The sequence below is a fragment of the Sinohyriopsis cumingii genome, chromosome 1 (genome assembly GCF_028554795.1).
Source record: "Sinohyriopsis cumingii isolate HCF-2022 chromosome 1, ASM2855479v2, whole genome shotgun sequence".
Taxonomy (NCBI): Eukaryota; Metazoa; Mollusca; class Bivalvia; order Unionida; family Unionidae; genus Sinohyriopsis; species Sinohyriopsis cumingii.
This window is the reverse complement of record NC_142961.1, coordinates 50342177-50363547: the sequence shown is the minus strand read 5'-3', so window position 1 is coordinate 50363547 and position 21371 is coordinate 50342177. Positions and strand designations below refer to the sequence as shown.

Genomic DNA, 21371 nt, shown 5'->3' with positions numbered 1-21371 from the left:
CAGATTAGGCAGGATAATATTTAAACACCACTACGGGAACCAGACTCATCAAGAAAACAAAAAGCAGTGACATAATAGACACATTTTTCCCCCATACAAGTGATGGTTGTTGAAAACAGTTGGAACGATTTTTCATATGTTGGACATTTTGAAAATAAATGTTATTTAAACAGAATAATGAACAACTTCATTAGAAAAAGTGCATTATTAAACATTATTATCAACGTGATTGTAAAATGAGGATTCAGCCAATAAACAGCCCAGTTCCCTAATGCCGCCCCCCCCCCCCAGTTTTTTTTATGTCAAAGTGATTATCTTCAATTTTTTGAGGCCATTCAGTAACTCGCTCCTCACTTATGGTGCTGTCTATGTTTGTTGACCCCGTTATGTGCGAGTTATTGAGGGAGAGGTGTATGCTGTTTAACTTAAGCAAAGGTTTTAATGTTATCCTTAATAAACATGCATCCTGTTTATGGAGGTGAAATATGCTATTAAACTGAATTAAATGATGTAATGACTGTAGCAAAGGATGTCATGTTATTTATAAATAGGTGTCCTGTATATTGAGGTTATATAAGCTATTCAATTAAAGGATGTAATGTTCTTTATAAATAGATGTCCTGTATATTGTTATGTTATTTATAAATGTGTCCTGTATATTGAGGTTATATAAGCAATTCAATTAAAGGATGTAATGATTGAAGCAAAGGATGTAATGTTATTTATAAATAGATGTCCTGTATATTGAGGTTATATATGCTATTCAATTAAAGGATGTAATGTTATTTATAAATAGGTGTCCTGTATATTGAGGTTATATATGCTATTCAAATAAAGGATGTACTGTTCTTTATGAACAGGCATCCTGTACATGGTAGGTGTCTACTACATCATGTTTCACTTCACTTAGCATGTTTGAATGAACAATGAAATACCTGATACAGATCACAGAATTAACCATGCAAATTTTACAAAGATACAAATTTTCCATACATACTCTGCCCATTTAACAACAAAGAATTGGCAGACATAACATTCAATTATTTATATGTACAGTGAAACATTTCTAAACCAGACTCATTTTATCAAGGGACCTCCTTCTGCAGAATGGCAACTTAATTTGGTCCCATAAATATGTTCTTTGGATACTGGCCACCTCCATAAATTGGCCAAAGTGTCTGGTACTACAACAGTGTTCAGTCTAAGGAAGCTACCATTGTGTATCCTTAGGCACGGCACTTTACTCAAACTGCCAGGCATGAATTAACCTACTTGTTTTCCTGTGCCATAAAATGAAAAGAAACCAAACTGCTTTTAGTTTAACATGTGAATACTGCATGTCATTGATCTTCAACATCTGTATATTTTAGTATTGCTGCCTTTGATCCACAGAAATATATACGACATCAAATATAAAAATATAAAAAAATAAAATTATATTCATGCTAATAAATTGTCCAGCAGTTGTCAAAAGTCTGTATATCAAAATGAAGTAATGCAATTAATCCTGTATAAACATACTTACATTATATCACAGCTTTTTAATCTTTAAAAACACATACAATATTAGATTAGACACTTTTCAGTCACAGTTAGAAGTACACTGTACATTATAATTTTGTTCTTTTTTAATCTCACGTAAGCTGCTCTTAGGAAACAAAAAACAGAAAGAAACTATTTCTGGTGCCAAATTCATAAATAAGACAAACTGTCGAACCATACTTATCTACAACCAACATTTTGTCTGATGTTGCTCATTCAAAAATGCCATTTGTGTCGGAGCACAACTACCGGTATTGCTTAATTTGGGGGTCAGCTGTACTTCCACTTTTAGTAACATGTAGCCATAGTTGATATAACTTTGCACTGTATGATCAAACAAGAACTGCATGTCTGGGTGTCTTTCTGTCAAATTTAGTCTTAATTTTTAAAAGAATATTTATCAAATTTTATGGCAGATTACATCATTTAAACAAGCTCGGTGAATGTTAATTAAATTTTGTTAAATATTATTGAATGTTTTTTTAGAAAAAGTCTGACAGGACAATGTTCTAGAATGATAGTCAAAAGGTTTTGGAGAAAAAGTCTGACAGGACATTGTTCTAGAATGAGGGTCAAAAGGTTTTGGAGAAAAAGTCTGACAGGACATTGTTTTAGAATGATAGTCAAAATGGTTTTGGAGAAAATGACTGACAGGACATTATTCTAGAATGCTGGTCATAAGATTTTGTAAAAAAGGTTATAAAAAAAAATTGTGAACTGATGATGAAGACCGGAAGACACACTTTGGTAAATGCACAATGATGTATGACCATGCCATAAGCTCACTTGACCTAAAAGACATTAATTAACCTGACTCTGTTGACTCAGTAACAGAAGTGCAAGCTGGGTAAAACAGAAGTTGTTAAACAAGATAAGACAGTACAAGTATCAGTTTTTAAAAATGGTCTGTTTCAATCAGCATCGACTGAGGATCAGCTAGGAAGGCCTGGGCAAACTTGATAACTGCATCTTCAGTAAAGGAGTAATGCAGTAGTCTGGGTTGCTGAACAGGAGGGTAGAATGCAGCCTGATGATGGTCATCTAGCTGAATGATACACAGTCGAGGATATGAAAACATTCCAAAAGGGTCAGGCTCAGAAGGATCCTCTGAAAATTAAAGCAGATATGCCGTCCATTCACGTATTTTCTTGGATATCACTTTTGTGGTTTTGTAAAACTTAAATTTTTATCAGTACTTAAATTTGAAGATTGAGGAAGAGTTTCTACTGTTTTCACAGAAGGATGATTGTTGTTCTTTAAATGTGTTGTTTGTAGCAACCATAAAACATTGGTATCCTACGTATTTGCTTATAAGTCAAGTCCAACTGCAATCAATACAGATCCTGACATACTGTTACATAATGCACCAGCATATCAGTGTCTATGTTGTCTGTTCTACTGATTACCTAAACAACTGCATAGACCCTGATCTGCTAAAGCATTATGCAATAGCAGATATGGGTCTGTGCAGTTGGACACAACCTATAAATGAGTATATCTGGTAACCAGTGAAAAATGACAACTTTACAGTATTTAACTTTACAAGGAATTTTTTTAAATAAAAGTTTCAAAATAAATTAAAAACACCTTTGTATAAAATAAACTAAAATATATGCTGAGAAAACACAACCCTAATGTTCTCTACTTATGTATTCTTTTTCATAACAGGTCTGAAAGAGTCAAATTTTACCAACATGGAAAAATAAACAAACAAGATCATTTTTAAAAGGCAGCATGGATATTTCAAGGACCTACAACTCTGAAAACAAACATCAATTAATTGAAATTATATCAACTTAAGTGTTTACAGTTGAATCTAAAATGTAAAATGACACAAATCTAATCCTCAATCTTAAATGTAAAAACTTTTTTTATTTTTTATTTTAGCTTCCCAATCTTGAATGTATGCCACTAAAATCTCAATGATCTCTCCATTCTAAATTGTACAGATTTATAATCTTTTTAATTAAAGAGTATATAGTAAAGTGTCTAGTTATTTAATTTTAAAATTCTTTTTACCCACTACTGATATATTTTAAAATTACAACTAAATGAAACATACCCTGTAAGCAAAATGTCATTGTCATTTTACCAAATAATAATAATAATAATAATAATGATAATAATAATCTAATAATATTTAATAATAATACTTTGTTTATAGAAAGTAACTCAATTAGTACAGTACTACTCTCCTTGAGGCCTTCTGAAACATAAGCACCATCTCATTTCCATTCTACCAACTGTAACATAAGCACCATCTCACTCCCATTCTACCAACTGTAACATAAGCACCATCTCACTCCCATTCTACCAACTGTAACATAAGCACCATCTCACTCCCATTCTACCAACTGTAACATAAGCACCATCTCACTCCCATTCTACCAACTGTAACATAAGCACAATCTCACTCCCATTCTACCAACTGTAACATAAGCACCATCTCACTCCCATTCTACCAACTGTAACATAAGCACCATCTCACTCCCATTCTACCAACTGTAACATAAGCACCATCTCACTCCCATTCTACCAACTGTAACATAAGCACCATCTCACTCCCATTCTACCAACTGTAAATAAGCACCATCTCATTTCCATTCTACCAACTGTAACATAAGCACCATCTCATTTCCATTCTACCAACTGTAACAGAAGCACAATCTCACTTCCATTGTACCAGACCTCTCCGGTGGCCTAATGGTTAGAGTGTCTGCCTCAGATGCGGGAGGTCATGGGTTTGATCCCCGGCCAAGTCATATCAAAGACTTACAAAAATGGTACTAACAGCTGCCTCACTTGGCGCTCAGCTTTAAGAGGTTAGTGTTAGGACTGGTCGGCCTGGTGTCAGGATAATGTGACTGGGTGGGACATCATGCTACACGTCTGCGGCATGATGCCTCAGTGCTAGACATCACTATAAACTGCCACAATGCAGACATCGTAGCGATATGACTGAAAAATTGATAAAGCTACGTTAAAAAAATCCCAAAAAATTCAAATCCATTGTACCAACTTTAACATAAGCACCATCTCACTCCCATTCTACCAGCTGTAACATAAGCACCATCTCACTCCCATTCTACCAACTGTAACATAAGCACAATCTCACTCCCATTCTACCAACTTTAACATAAGCACCATCTCAATCCCATTCTACCAACTGTAACATAAGCACCATCTCACTCCCATTCTACCAACTGTAACATAAGCACCATCTCACTCCCATTCTACCAACTGTAACATAAGCACAATCTCACTCCCATTCTATCAACTGTAACAGAAGCACCATCTCACTCCCATTCTACCAACTGTAACATAAGCACAATCTCACTCCCATTCTACCAACTTTAACATAAGTACCATCTCACTCCCATTCTACCAGCTGTAACATAAGCACCATCTCACTCCCATTCTACCAAATGAAACAAAAGCACCATCTCACTCCCATTCTACCAAATGAAACAAAAGCACCATGTCACTCCCATTCTACCAAATGAAACAAAAGCACCATCTCACTCCCATTCTACCAAATGAAACAAAAGCACCATCTCATTCCCTTTCTACCAAACAAAATATAAGCACTATCCAAATGCTATCCCCAATTAGCAAAATGAAACCTTACTGATCATCTCCCTTTTGTAGTTCTTCGGTATGAAGCTAGCTGCCCAGCTTGCATACTGATCGACATTCAGGGTCATGACAACCATTTCCCGGTACAACTGGAAAGCCACATTTGTCAGAACCTGGTGTATAAAAAGACACAGGTTAAATCTAAAGGTTTGGTAGCTTCTTACATTGTTGTGGCTTTTTTGGTACCAGGGTATCCAAGGTTTTCAGTAATTTTCTGCATAACACCACCTGTCTTGTGCTTATATACCCTGGATAACCATAAGTTACTAGTTCTGCATCAGCAGTTTTACTTTGGGAAAATGAAGAATCTGCTGGCAAGTACACTATTTTAAAAATGCACCCATGAATTTCACTTTTTCAAAACATGTCCGAACCGCATGTTCTCAGATAAAATCTATATTTTCTTAAAATCGATATCACTAATGAATCAGCTAACCAGTCTGTTGTCTCATAATGTCCAAAGGTTTTATGCAATATTTCAAGAACCAAGAGATTGAATACAGGGTAGTAAATAAGAGTCAAAATATGAAGGATGTAAAAGTAATTGTTTAGTGGTGGCTTTTGCAATTCTCTCTGGTAAGTTTGTGTTGTTGGAGAGTACTGGTGACAGAATGAGAGCCACTGAAGTAGCATTCAATTTTCAAATAGATTTACAATTTTTACAGAATATACATCAAGATCTTAACATTAGGTGAAGTATATGCCATCAAAAAAATAGTTTTTCAGTATTACTGCGATATCAAACTAATGCCCCTTGCTTAATCTGGATTCTAAATGGCATCCTGTTTATTGATCATTTCCCACAATCATCTGATTTAAACTCGAAATTAAATGTATGTTAATATAGAGCACTGAACACCAAATAGACGTATATAATATCTTGATGGTCATTGCCTTTATTTACTTATTCACCAATTGCTAACTTTACAACCCACAATACAATTGTGCTCCAATATAAATATTGATATTGCCAATTTGATGCCAACTGTCTCCCTTAAAAAAAAGGACAAATCTAACCCTTAGTAAATTGATTTTTAATGACCTGCATGAAATCATCCTCAATATGGCATTATTTAAATGTGCTAGTCTGAAAAACAAAAGCTAGGTAACAGAGTCCATATTATATGGATTTTTTTCAGTTTCAGGCAGGTTTACCTCCCCTGTGAAAAAAGTGTTTGCCATCTTTCAGGTTGACCTGACCCTTTGGAATTATTAAAATTAATGGAATTTTTATATACTGTCGTTATGAGATAGTAGCATAGATAAATGATTTACCCTGTAAATAATATTAGGTATTTACCTATCCAATATTTTTATTTCAACACAGAGTTCTCAAAATGATATATATGCTAAGATAGCAGGAATAATTGGAATTCGCTCATGTAAAATTTCTTAACTTAAGACTGTCAAGAGACTTTTTCAACTATTTTTGTTTAATAATTGACAATATGGATATATTTATTAGGTGCTTTGTATTGGTGCTGTTCTAGAAATTATGAGGCAAGTACACCTTCCATAGTTACATCAGACTGTCCAGACAGTTAAACCAATAGCTGGCTAGGAAACAGAGTTAGCCATCCAAAACAACAGACATCCTGGGTTCAAAGCAAGCAGAATATCTCAGAAATAACCTGGATGGCAACAATATTTAGTATACAATGTCTTTATCACATAAGGAAAGAGTAAACTTTGTGCATCACTGAGTGTCAAAATGGACTTCAAAAGTGAAAAATGCAAATATGAATTTGAGGTGGAGGTGGATAATCATCTTTTGCTATGAGCTTCCATTTAAATTGTTAGGGTAAATGAATGATATTCTTATTTTTCGATTTATTAAAGCCATCCAAAATATGGCCCCTTTTGGTCTCACTAGAATAATCTATGTTTTAGAAATTTTAAATTAGGCAGCTTGATACACCACCAACTTTGTGCAAGAAAACAGTTCTTTGCACTCTAAGCAAGATGGCCCAAAAGAAGGCTGACAGAGATTAAAAGGAAAGTAGTTATAAAAGCTAAAATGTTTAACTTAGGCCAACTTAGATTGTGTGGTTCTGGTTACCTAGCCAACCCTATTTTTAACTACCAACCTACATTACTTTTTTAACAAAACTCCAAATGTTGGAAAAAAGACCAACAAAAATTAACGAGAAAAAAAATTGACAAAGGGATATTATATCAAAGTTAACTTGAGGAAGCAAATGATGCTTTTTTTCAAGTTTTATACTTTAATTAAATTCATCTGGACCAACTGAAACAAATGTTTGTATTGACCTACCCACCCTACATTTATTTTTCAATGTAACCAGGACCACACATTCTCTTTTTTGGACTTGTCACCTTGTATGCTATGTCATGTACCAGCAATATCTTGACATGTTTATGCAAAGAACTATGACATGTGCCAGCAGTATCTTGATATGTGTATGCAAAGAACTATGACATGTGCCAGCAATATCTTGATATGTGTATGCAAAGAACTATGACATGTGCCAGCAATATCTTGATATGTGTATGCAAAGAACTATGACATGAATTTGAAGAAAAAAAATTAACATTAAGTGTCTCAGCTTAAAGAGTGCAAATTTCATTGGTCAGAAATTTAATGATTAATGAACAAATTTAAAAACTGTTCTAAGTTACCAAATATAACTTTTAGCACATATTATTTTACATATTTCTTTGAGAAGAAAACATGGATTTTGTTTCTCTAATAAAAAATGAGTTTAAAAACACCTTGTAAAACAGAAAAATATTATCAGTTTTAACTTATATCAAAGTAAATGTGAGACATTTCAAGAGAAAAGGTACCTTTGGGTCTATTGTATGGATTCTGTGCTGTTTTTTTACACATATTTTGATAAAGAGGTCTATTTTATGGATTCTGTGCTTTTTTTAAAATACATATTTTGATAAAGAGGTCTTTTTTATGGATTCTGTGCTTTTTCATACATATTTTGATAGAGGGATCTAATTTATGGATTCTGTGCCGTTTTTTTTAAATACATATTCTGACAGAGAGGTCTATATGATGGATTCTGTGCTGCATTTTTACATATTTTGATATAGGGGTCTATTTTATGGATTCTGTGCTGTTTTTTTATACATATTTTGATAGAGAGGTCTATTTTATGGATTCTGTGCTGTTTTTTTTTTATACATATTTTGATAGAGAGGTCTATTTTATGGATTCTGTGCTTTTTCATACATATTTTGATAGAGGGATCTATTTTATGGATTCTGTTCTGTTTTTTTATACATATTTTGATATAGGGGTCTAGTTTATGGATTCTGTGCTCTATTTTTACATATTTTGATAGAAAGGTCTATTTTATGGATTCTCTGCTGTCAGTGTCTTTCTTTCCATCTGTTTGCCTGCTGGGTACATACATGCCAAATAAATTTTTTCACATTTTTGTATACCCAGCCTGTATACCTCCCTTATGTTCCAAATATGAACCTCTTGTGTCAATGATAGATTCTGATAATATGCACTACAGATGGCAGTAAGTTAATACCTGGTGTGCGTTGATCCTCTTGTTCCTCTCCTATATTTGATGACTTCTTTCAAAGATACAATTATTTGCTTGTCCATGAAATACCTGAATTAAGCCACTGTTATTCTCTATCTCAAACCACCATGCTAATGACATGGCCATTATAGGCTTTTAACTGAATATTCAATATGAACTGGTGGGAATAATATAGAAAGTAGTTCCTATAATAATATTAATGACATAACCATTATAGGCTTTTAACTGAATATTCAACATGAACTGGTGGGAATAATATAGAAAGTAGTTCCTATGATAATACTAATGACATGACCATTATAGACATTTAACTGAATATTCAATATGAACTGATGGGAATAATATAGAAAGTAGTTCCTATAATAATATTAATGACATGACCATTATAGGCATTTAACTAAATATTCAATATGAACTGATGGGAATAATATAGAAAGTAGTTCCTATAATAATACTAATCAAATGACCATTATAGGCATTTAACTGAATATTCAATATGAACTGGTGGGAATAATATAGAAAGTAGTTCCTATAATAATACTAATGACATGACCATTATAGGCATTTAACTGAATATTCAATATGAACTGATGGGAATAATATAGAAAGTAGTTCCTATAATAATACTAATGACATGGCCATTATAGGCATTTAAATGAATATTCAATATGAACTGATGGGAATAATATAGAAAGTAGTTCCTATAATAATACTAATGACATGACCATTATAGGCATTTAACTGAATATTCAATGTGAACTGATGGGAATAATATAGAAAGTAGTTCCTATAATAATACTAATGAAATGACCATTATAGGCATTTAACTGAATATTCAATATGAACTGATGGGAATAATATAGAAAGTAGTTCCTATAAAAATACTAATGACATGGCCATTATAGGCATTTAAATGAATATTCAATATGAATTGATGTGATTACTACAGGAAGTAGTTCACGTAATAATACTAATGACATCTATTATGGACATTTAAGTGAATATTCAGTATGAACTGAGGGTATTGCTAACAGATTAACTAGCAGTTTCTACAGCTTAACTTGTCTCCAGAAACACTCTGTTTCTGAAATACAAAATAAACTTTACTGTTCATCTTCTCCAAAATTCTATTCTATTACAAGAAATGTACCTGACTAAATTCTGATCCTTCTGTTATGTTCTCTTCTTTCACCAAAGCCAGCAGTACAGGAAGCTTTTCCTCTGTCAGGAGGCTGTTAAAATATAGAGATGAAATACTGTAAAGCCATTATAACTTAAAAAGCCAGTACTTGAATACTTTGCATCACTTGAATGACTCATTGTAATACAGTCTCATGTCTGGGACCTTAAAAACTAAAAACAACCAAAATTAAACAAAAACTTTGGGCCTATGGTGCTTCAACGTTTCAAAGTTATACTCTACAAACACTGTACTACTAAACAGTACCATCTATTATGTGTGACTATGGTTAATTTCAGGTCTTATCTTTCACAAGATAATTCAGAGCTGAGATTCATTAGTTAATTTCTGGGTCTTTGACTTTTTAAATCAAATTCTGACAGAGATTAGTTTTAAATGTACCTGGATCTGGATACAGCTGAAATTTATAACTGTGCTGAATGAATCATTAATTTGCATTGTGTGTATTTAATGTTGCTTATAAGGATGGGCAAAATGTGAAATCAGAATAAAAGACCATAAAATGATGTTATATTTACCCTTAAACTTCACTGATATATGTTTTGCAAACGAGTGTCGAATACATCATACCAGGACTGTCAGATATATCAGTGCATTATAGTTGGGTCTGTCACGTCATACCATTCCTGTCATATATATCAGGGCATTATAATTGGGTCCGTCACGTCATACCATGCCTGTCAGATATATCAGGGCATTATAGTTGGGTCTGTCACATCATACCATGCCTGTCAGATATATCAGGGCATTATAGTTGGGTCTGTCACATCATACCAGGCCTGTCAGATATATCAGGGCATTATAGTTGGGTCTGTCACGTCATACCATGCCTGTCAGATATATCAGGGCATTATAGTTGGGTCTGTCACATCATACCTTGCCTGTCAGATATATCAGGGCATAATAGTTTGGTCTGTCACATCATACCATGCCTGTCAGAAATATGAGGGCATTATAGTTGGGTCTGTCACATCATACCATGCCTGTCAGAAATATCAGGGCATTATAGTTGGGTCTGTCACATCATACCATGCCTGTCAGATATATCAGGGCATAATAGTTGGGTCTGTCACGTCATACCATTCCTGTCAGATATATCAGGGCATAATAGTTGGGTCTGTCACGTCATACCATGCCTGTCAGAAATATCAGGGCATTATAGTCGGGTCTGTCACATCATACCATGCCTGTCAGATATATAAGGGCATAATAGTCAGGTCTGTCACGTCATACCAGGCCTGTCAGATATATCAGTGCATTATAGTTGGGTCTGTCACGTCATACCATGCCTGTCAGATATATCAGGGCATTATAATTGGGTCTGTCACGTCATACCATGCCTGTCAGATATATCAGGACATTATAGTTGGGTCTGTCATGTCATACCATGCCTGTCAGATATATCAGGGCATTATAGTTGGGTCTGTCACGTCATACCATGCCTGTCAGATATATCAGGGCATTATAGTTGGGTCTGCCATGTCATACCATGCCTGTCAGATATATCAGGGCATTAGAGTTGGGTCTGTCACATCATACCATGCCTGTCAGATATATCAGGGCATTAGAGTTGGGTCTGTCACATCATACCATGCCTGTCAGATATATCAGGGCATAATAGTTGGGTCTGTCACATCATACCATGCCTGTCAGATATATCAGGGCATAATAGTTGGGTCTGTCACATCATACCATGCCTGTCAGATATATCAGGGCATTAGAGTTGGGTCTGTCACATCATACCATGCCTGTCAGATATATCAAGGCATTAGAGTTGGGTCTGTCACATCATACCATGCCTGTCAGATATATCAGGGCATTAGAGTTGGGTCTGTCACATCATACCATGCCTGTCAGATATATCAGGGCATTAGAGTTGGGTCTGTCACATCATACCATGCCTGTCAGATATATCAAGGCATTAGAGTTGGGTCTGTCACATCAAACCATGCCTGTCAGATATATCAAGGCATTAGAGTTGGGTCTGTCACATCATACCATGCCTGTCAGATATATCAAGGCATTAGAGTTGGGTCTGTCACATCATACCATGCCTGTCAGATATATCAGGGCATTATAGTTGGGTCTGTCACATCATACCATGCCTGTCAGATATATCAAGGCATTATAGTTGGGTCTGCAGGTAAAACGTTTGAGAGCAAACCTCCAGATTAAGGAATTTTCATCCACCAAAGTTGAATTAAAGCATTTTAAATACTTGCCTTAAGAAATTATAAAATTTCAAACTGGCAATATTTAATTCAAATTATTGGAGCAACTTCATGTGCTGTGCCAAATATTCCTTTTGTTTACTCAAGGTAAGTTTATACAGGGGGGATTATTTCGTTTATAGAGCAGGCTTCTTTGAGCAAAAAAAAAAAATTTTTGATCTGTGTATTTGTAGGGCTGCAATAAAAGACAAGCATTCTTTGTTGTTCATGTCAAATAGCAGCTAAATAAAAGACATTATAGTAACAGATGTAGGTCAGTTTCAAAAGTATAATGTTTATATACACCTTATACGGATAATTCTGACAGTCTGATACTGTAAATGTGGCCAATATGGATCATTTTGAGATAGAGACTGAGAGAGAGAATGAGAGAGATAGAGAGAGAGAATTTCTTTTAGTATCCATTATGATTTACCTGCTACTTGTATGCAAAGATTGTGAAGTAAGGGAGGCAACTGGAAGACGACTGTGATCCAAGGTGAATTCAGTTATCAAATCTGTACACATGGCAATGTTTCCTTCACACTTCTGGTTTATATGAATATTATACCTACGACAATGTAAAATGCAACAATTAAACTGTCCATATCAAAGTCCATATTTTAACAGAAACTGTAAATTGTAATATTCAAACTGTGCCCATATCAAAGTCCATACTTTAATAGAAATTATAAAGTGCAATATTTTAACTGTGTCCACATCAAGGACCATTTTTAAATAGAAATTGTTAAGTGCATTGTTTGAGCTGTGTCTATATCAAAGTCCATACTTTAATACAAATTGTAAAGTGCAATATTTATGCTGTGCCCATATCAAAGTCAATGTTATAAGAGAAATTGTAAAGTGCAAAAATTAAATTTTATCCATATCAAAGTCAATTTATTCATAGAAATTGTAAAGTGCAATAGTTAAGCTGTGTCCATTTCAAAGTCCATACTTTAACAGAAATTGTAAAGTGCAATAATTAAACTGTGTCAATTTCAAACTCCATACTTTAAGAGGAAATGTAAAGTGCAATAGTTAAGCTGTGTCCATTTCAAAGTCCATTCTGTCATAAATTTTTCTTCATTGTATGTAAGTAATATTCTATCATCACAAAAAATTGATTCAAATTTTACTCAAAAATCAGGAATATAAGGTAAAACCTGTATTGAGTGACATTGAGTGACTGCAGCTATGAGTGACCACCTTTCATTTTCAACCACAATCATCAAGCATGAATTGGTTTTAATATATAAATGTGATGTTGTGTGCAACCAGCTGCATTATGTGACCAGCAACCATAAGTTTGCCAAAATAAACAATTCCAAATGGCTACAAATGGCCCCATCACAAAAACAGCAACCAAAATGTTGTCAAGCTGTCAGCTGTTCATGTTAGTACAGTCTGTTACAACCTTTGTTTATTGAGATACAGCCTGTTATATATATATATATATATATATATATATATATATATATATATATATATATATATATATATATATATATATATATATATTCATATCTATATATATATATTCTCCATAACTACCCCAAGCATCATCAAAAGAGCTAATTGATAGATGGGACGATTAAGTGTTATATCATAGCTAACTGTGCAATTCTTGTTTTACATTTTGAAGTAACTATGAAATTTATAGACATCTAAAGTTAACTTATGGACAGGATAAATAAATACTACCTTACCTTAGTTAATTTTTGTATTTCATATGCTAGTACGTGCAGACCTAATCTTCTAATATGAATGTGAATGTATTTTTGATAGATGTACATTTTTGTTGCTATACCAAATTATTTTAAGATGAAATAAATGCAGTGTTCATATTTCAACAGGAACTATGAATAAAGAATAAAATGCATGGCACTGCACAGTAATTGTGGATATTTTGTCTTCTAAAATCATGTTGAATTTTGAAAATTGATCATCTTACAGAAAGCTGCTATGAGACCACCTGTCTTGTGTTTGATTTTTGTTAGCAGAGGGTTGGTCTTAATAGATAGATTTTAGTGTATTAACAAACCACATGGATTGACAATGTGTTCATCATAGTCTATAATGCTTTACACATTAAATAAAAAACTTATTTAAACCATAATAATAATACACCTATCTGAAATGTAAGATCAGTTATATTTTATTTTTTTAAATTAATTCTAACAAATGTCAGAAATTGGAAGAAGAAAAAAAACAAATCAATTTTGAGATTGAATAGTGACAAACATCTTTATATATATATATATATATATATATATATATATATATATATATATATATATATATATATATATATATATATATGATACCAAACCCAAAAGTGGACATATTACAGATTACAGTTACTTTACCTATGTGATTTATGAAAAGTATGCAAGTTTGATTCCAGCTGGTCTTCAAAGGTTTCATGCAATCTTCTTCCATGTTCCATAATGCTGGTCTCCACTCCATCCCTCCTCTGAAAGGTGATCTGAAAAATCATGTCCAATTGCAATCAAACCAAAACATTATGACCTCATCTGGCAGGTTCCCTATATAGGCAGATAAATTTGAGTTTAGAACATTACCCCCATGTCAATTACCCACCTGCCACTACCCCCTGCTATTACCCCCCTCCCTTCATTTACCCCCCTCAGTATAATAAACCGTGGTGTAAAATATCATGAGACATGATACATAGCCTGCTTCTAAAGATTATGCCATGGCCTAATGTTGGGAAATTTCCATTAGTCTTGGTCATCAAGATGTTTGCTATGCTTCCTGACTCTAAAATCTGCTGTATGATAATGCTTATCATGTTAAAGTACATTGATAGAAGTCTCATTAACATATATACCTACTCCAAAATCAGATCCAGCTGTAAACTGCACAGTCACAGATTTACCATCGCAGTTTGTATGTTGAAAGTAATCTCCCTTGAGTGTTGTTCACAATAGACTTGACATTTCAGTCAAGATCAAAAGTATCTTATTCAGCTTTCAAACAGCCACTGCTACACTACATAACAACAAAGATTTCAAATGGCCTGGAATAAGCCACTGCTATACTACATGACAACAAAGATTTCAAATGGCCTGGAATAAGCCACTGCTATACTACATAACAACATAGATTTCAATGGCCTGGAATAAGCCACTGCTATACTACATAACAACAAAGATTTCAAATGGCCTGGAATAAGCCACTGCTACAGTACATAACAACATAGATTTCAAATGGCCTGGAATAAGCCACTGCTATATTACATAACAACAAAGATTTCAAATGGTCTGGAATAAGCCACTACTATACTACATGACAACAAAGATTTCAAATGGCCTGGAATAAGCCACTGCTATACTACATGACAACAAAGATTTCAAATGGCCTGGAATAAGCCACTGCTGTACTACATAACAAAGATTTCAAATGGCCTGGAATAAGCCACTACTATACTACATAACAACAAAGATTTCAAATGACCTGGAATAAGCCACTGCTATACTACATAACAACAAAGATTTCAAATGGCCTGGAATAAGCCACTGCTGTACTACATAACAACAAAGATTTCAGACGGCCTGGAATAAGCCACTACTATACTACATGACAACAAAGATTTCAGATGGCCTGGAATACGCCACTGCTGTATTACATAACAACAAAGATTTCAAATGGCCTGGAATAAGCCACTACTATACTACATGACAACAAAGATTTCAGATGGCCTGGAATTAGCCACTGCTATACTACATGACAACAAAGATTTCAGATGGCCTGGAATAAGCCACTGCTATACTACATGACAACAAAGATTTCATATGGCATGGAATAAGCCACTGCTATACTACATGACAACAAAGATTTCATATGGCATGGAATAAGCCACTGCTATAGTACATGGCAACAAAGATTTCAAATGGCCTGGAAAAAGCCACTGCTGTACTACATAACAACAAAGATTTCAAATAGCCTGGAATAAGCCACTACTATACTACATGACAACAAAGATTTCAAATGGCATGGAATAAGCCACTGCTATAGTACATGGCAACAAAGATTTCAAATGGCCTGGAAAAAGCCACTGCTGTACTACATAACAACAAAGACTTCAAATGGCCTGGAATAAGCCACTGCTATACTACATAACAACAAAGATTTCAAATGGCCTGGAATAAGCCACTGCTATACTACATAACAACAAAGATTTCAAATAGCCTGGAATAAGCCACTACTATACTACATGACAACAAACATTTCAAATAGCCTGGAATAAGCAACTGATATACAACATAACAACAAAAATTTCAAGTTTCTCAATAATTGGATTTTCTTCTCAGGCATTTTTGTGATCTCCATAAGGGCAGTGCCAGTAGATTACAAAATCTGAACACTAAAATTATGAATGGGGCTATTCAAAAACTTTCAAGTAATAAAATAAAGCAATGGAAAAAAAATGAATTTTTAAAGTTCTCCTTTAAAAATTGTATTATGTTATATGTTATCTGTTTTATGACTATTGTTTTAGTGTAGGATCTAAGAATCAAATTCTAATTGTAGGAGAAAAAAAGGCATGTTTTGAAATTTTTCAAGATATCATGTATATGATTGATGAAATAATAAGGAGGTGAATAATCTGCCATCTCTGCTGTCTCAGTTATCATATATACTTGTGCACAAGTTAAATTCAACTGCAAACTGTTTAGACCCAGATCTGATATTGCATGATGTGCCAGCAGATCTGGGTGTATACAGTTTTTTAGGAGTAATCAGTAGCATAAACAACATAGGCCCTGACCTGCTATTGCATTATGTGAAGGCAGATCATGGTCTCTGTTGTTTTCAGTGGGTCTAAACCTATAAGTAAGTATAATATTACATTAGCTATCACATGAAAATTCCAATGATAATGTATCATGCTGTTTTCAAAGTCTGATGAAATACAGATTTAGTTTATAAGAAACTGCCGTAATAGTCTGCTTCTTTATATTTTATTTTTGATTGACACTGGAAAAACAAACATAGATACAGTGTATGCTATCTGAGATAGTGGATAAAATAACACTGCTGATGGATGACATGTTGAAGGATGTGTGATATCGCTGTTATCAATCATTACCATGAAAATTTATTACTGGATTCAGCATAACAATATCTACAAAAATAAAGACAATATTGATAATACACATCCCTCTCCATATCCACCCACATAAATCAATTTCCAATTCACTAAAATACAGAGCACTAATACAGAGTAACATATTTACCATAATCAGTTGTGTCCTATGCATTCTTACATTTCAGCCAATACGTGTTTAACAGAAAGACATAGCAACTGTCTACAAGCAATGATTAGTGAATTTTTATAAGCTGTAGCACTGGCCTTGGCACATACAGGGATTTCATTAGGATTTAAAACTTGGAGTATAGGACTCCCAATGTGGAAAAAGTTGGAGTCCCACATAAATATTCTAAATATTCTTCTACTGTAATTAACCTGTCATTTCTTTCACAAGAGTAAAAAAAATCATATAAGTTTAATTTAATAAAAAATGGTGCCATCCAATATTTCGAAAATCTGGCTATTACTGTTTCTTCTAAACGGATCGGCACATTGAAAACATGAGATTTTCATTTAAAGACTTTTGTGATTTCTAGCTTGTCCTGGTGTAAATCGTGCCGATATGAGGTCCTGTACAGCTGCCGCATCGACCAACTGGACTCTTGCTAAACTGACGATCATATGAATACATAGGAGTGTTACTAAAAGATTTTTTATTGTTACAAGCCAAGGGTCCTTACTTGACCTAGCGGTTGTCAAACAATGGCGCGATTCTCGCTAGAAGTCATAAGTATACCCCGACTTTCCAAAGATTTCCATACAACTTCATTTGTAAATTAGAAAGCCCAACGTGTCCATTCTATACCTAAATTTTACTCTAATTAATGTAAGACCACATATAAAACAACCTGCCAAATATATATCAACCGCACATCTGCATGGTTTATCTTCATCAGGTTTCCGTACCGCTAGCCGTTAACGCCTTAGAAAATATACGAGTATCCCCTAACACTGGGAACTATTTTAACTCCTCCACCTTAGGCCAGTCAACGTATACTTTCCAGGCATATTTCGCCAATATAAATGCACCACATTTGCCCCCATGGCGACATAAACGGCATCTGCTGAGTCCCTTCTTATTTATTCCTTTGTGTAGTTTACCAGTTTCATACCGTAAATACTGCCATTGCAGTCACACCACCAATGTACACCACCAGATTTTAATATGGACCATCTTACGACAGGGGACATTCATTCGGTTTTGGCCTGAATTCACTACTAGTGAACCATGGTATCATGGAAACTCACTAACACTTCACTCTGTGACGTTTGCTTCTAGTAATTGGTTAATTAGTTCGGGCTAAGGATATATCCGTTGCGTCGAATTCCAATAATCACACAAATCCAAGAATTCCTTAAAATAGGGCGCTATAACCAAATGCGCATACTCCAAATTTTTACATTATTATGTCAACTTGATTCTAGATGAAATACCCGACTGGTATTCCTTCTGACATACAATATGGTCGCTGTTACGGCAATTATTAAAATTTTGTTATCGTCGTATCGACATGGGATATTCACCTAAAGAACATACAGTCTGGTTGCTCATAAATTAAATAGTACCGATCTGATATCCAATATGGCCACCACAGCGTTCATCTTGACAATATTGTTATTGGTACTTCTCCTGACCATATGGTCATATCGACATGGAGTTTTCTATCAAAGACACTGCATGACACTGGTACTGACGTAACTTCCAACCACGGCCGTCATTGTAGTCATACTTAAATATTTGTAATGTTACTCCTCCTGAATAGATTATCGTTTCAACGTTGGGTTTTTACTAAAAGATTTCCTACTGACGTATAGTTTGTCGTAGCTGAAAATTGTGCCGATGCGACATCCACTATGGCCGACATGTGGAGAATCTTGCCATTGTTCTTCTTCCTGAACTGATGTTCATATCGACATGGGATTTAACTGAAAGACTTATGCTGTGGTACTAAATAAAAAGGTGCAGATCTGACCTCCAAAATGGCTGCTAAATCTAGTTGTCCTTACTTCTTCTAAACGGACGGATATAGCGACATATGATTTCACTAAAAAGAAACACTATCCTGTCTGGTTGAACTGAAATGGAAATTATGCCAAACTGAAACCAATATGACCCGTATGGCGACCATCTTTAAAATCTTATGTTAGCCAGTTCTCGAATGGCCATAGCGACATGGAGTTTCACTAAAGAATTCTTATGATGTGTAATTTAGTTGATTTAGAATGAAAATAGTAAAGATTCGACCTCAAACGATTCTGGTTCTCTATTTCGTTGCGGTGCACTCCGCTAACGGGGACAGGGCCGGCCCGACCATATAGACAAACTGAACAGTAACATAGCGACATGCTCTGAGGGGCGACAAATTAGACGGAAGTGATTTTTCTTTATGAAAGGGCGCCAAAATCATAGTTCACCTAGGATGCTAATAAGCCCTGAGCCGGTTCTAATCAGAGAACCAGCTTAACTTCCAATGTTGCCGCAGTGGTAATCATCTTGAAGATGTTTAAAAGTCACTAAAAAAACTTCCTAAAATATGAAGTGTATTGACTCCTAATGAAAATTGCGACAATTAGACTTCCAAGGTGGCAGCCACAGTGGCCATCTTGAACATTCTGTCAAGTCTGCTTCTTCTGAATGGATGGTTATTTATACCTGAGGTTATAACTCAAACAACTTCTCACGATATCCACATGGTTCTAAAATGGTGCCGATCAGCGATGGCGGCTGTCTTCAAAATATGTTTAATTGGTACTCATCTGACCGCCAACATAACCATAGTGTCCATGTCAAAAATTCAAGTTTTTGCTACTCCTTTTGAATGAAAAGTGGCACAGAAATGGTGTTTTCGCCCTAAAACTACTTGCATTATCGAATTGACTACCAACATTTTCTTACGTTTGTGAAGAAGTTTTATAAACCAGATAGAATTGACCTTGAGGTAATGCCAAAGGTTATTGTTTGCAGTTTTGTACTTCACTTAGCTTATTAACACGGTGACTTGTACATATATAAATACATAATGACCTCACTTTGTATTTACAGTTGCATCCCAATTAAGAAGTTGATAGTCAGTTCTTTGACATTGATTTTAAGTTCAAAGGTCAGGTTTTTAGCAGTATTGATTTTGTTTACATAAACCCGTATAATTTTTTTTTTGATCAGACTTAGTTTGTGGGTATATCTGACGACTATTTTAAACTACACAGCTTTAATAACTTCGTTTTTTTTTCTTCTTCTCTCAAAGCAATTATAGATTTAACTAAACTTAGCATGTGAGTACATCTTAACATTATCTGAGACAAGTTCAGTGATCTTCTGTCCATGGTATCAGATGCAATATCAAAGGTCACATCAAAGATTTGGTAATGCTTTTACAGGTATAGTGTGAACATGTTAATTCACATAAGTAAGAATATTTTTGTTACCAAATTTTGCATTTTGGAGCTTTAATATTCATCATAGATCGTTTCAATACTCAGCAGTTACAGAAAATAAAACGACAGAAGAAATTGACTTATCTTAGATCCTGGAATATTTTTTCGGCCTGTAGACCGCCAGTCTCGTTGAGGGACTCTTGTTATGGCGTTTTAACGTTTTATCGGGGGTGAGGTGGGGGTGCAGGGGGCATCCGCAGAATTGGGGTGGGTGGGTTAACATGTAGTGGTCAGCTACGAAGTTTAACTGATGTAGACCAAAACATTTTTAGAGTGAAATCCTGGAGGAGGGACGGGGCAAGTGCCCAACCCCATCTTATGTGCGGGCGCCCGTATGGGTGTGGTACATTTATAAAATGATGCTAAAAGAGTTTATGTTGAACGTCAGTTTGTAGCTATTTAAATTTTACATTTATCTGTGATTTTTAAAAATCTTATGTACGATCTATTTAAAAACGTGAATAAATATAATGATAGGACTGTAAACGCACGAAGCAGACACCGACAATTGTTCTCATGCATTTTATCTTTCAAAGAACTTAACCATTAAAAACTGAAACATTCTCGCGATAAAACTACTTCAAGATGCATGAAGCTCTACAATATACTGAAAGAATGAGTTTGTATAAATTTTGATTTCTTTTTATCTTGATTTAATCAACTAAGTAAATATAACCTGCTGCTCTAAAGAATGCACC

The 21371-nt window shown here is 34.5% G+C and overlaps 1 protein-coding gene across 1 annotated transcript; it reads right to left on the bottom strand.

Moving 5' to 3' along the window:
• Positions 1–1543: 1543 nt before the first annotated feature.
• Positions 1544–18957, bottom strand: LOC149806850 (uncharacterized). Its single transcript, XM_089976861.1, has 6 exons — positions 18934–18957; positions 14489–14607; positions 12556–12690; positions 9859–9940; positions 5171–5291; positions 1544–2649 (listed from the first exon to the last, which is right to left on the bottom strand). Exons 1-6 carry the CDS (start codon positions 18955–18957, stop codon positions 2438–2440), a joined length of 693 nt encoding a protein of 230 aa, XP_089832987.1. The 3' UTR covers positions 1544–2437.
• Between the last annotated feature and the right edge of the window lie 2414 nt (positions 18958–21371).

Bases quoted from the DNA above. Each gene is read 5' to 3' on its own strand.
- LOC149806850 (XM_089976861.1), bottom strand. From the start codon at position 18,957: ATGACGGCCGTGGTTGGAAGTTAC. The intron at 9,941-12,555 runs GTAAATCATAAT...ATATTTTAACAG, and splicing joins TCTTTGCATACAAGTAGCAG to CCTCCTGACAGAGGAAAAGC. The intron at 2,650-5,170 runs GTAAGGTTTCAT...TTTAATTTTCAG, and splicing joins CTACAAAAGGGAGATGATCA to AGGATCCTTCTGAGCCTGAC.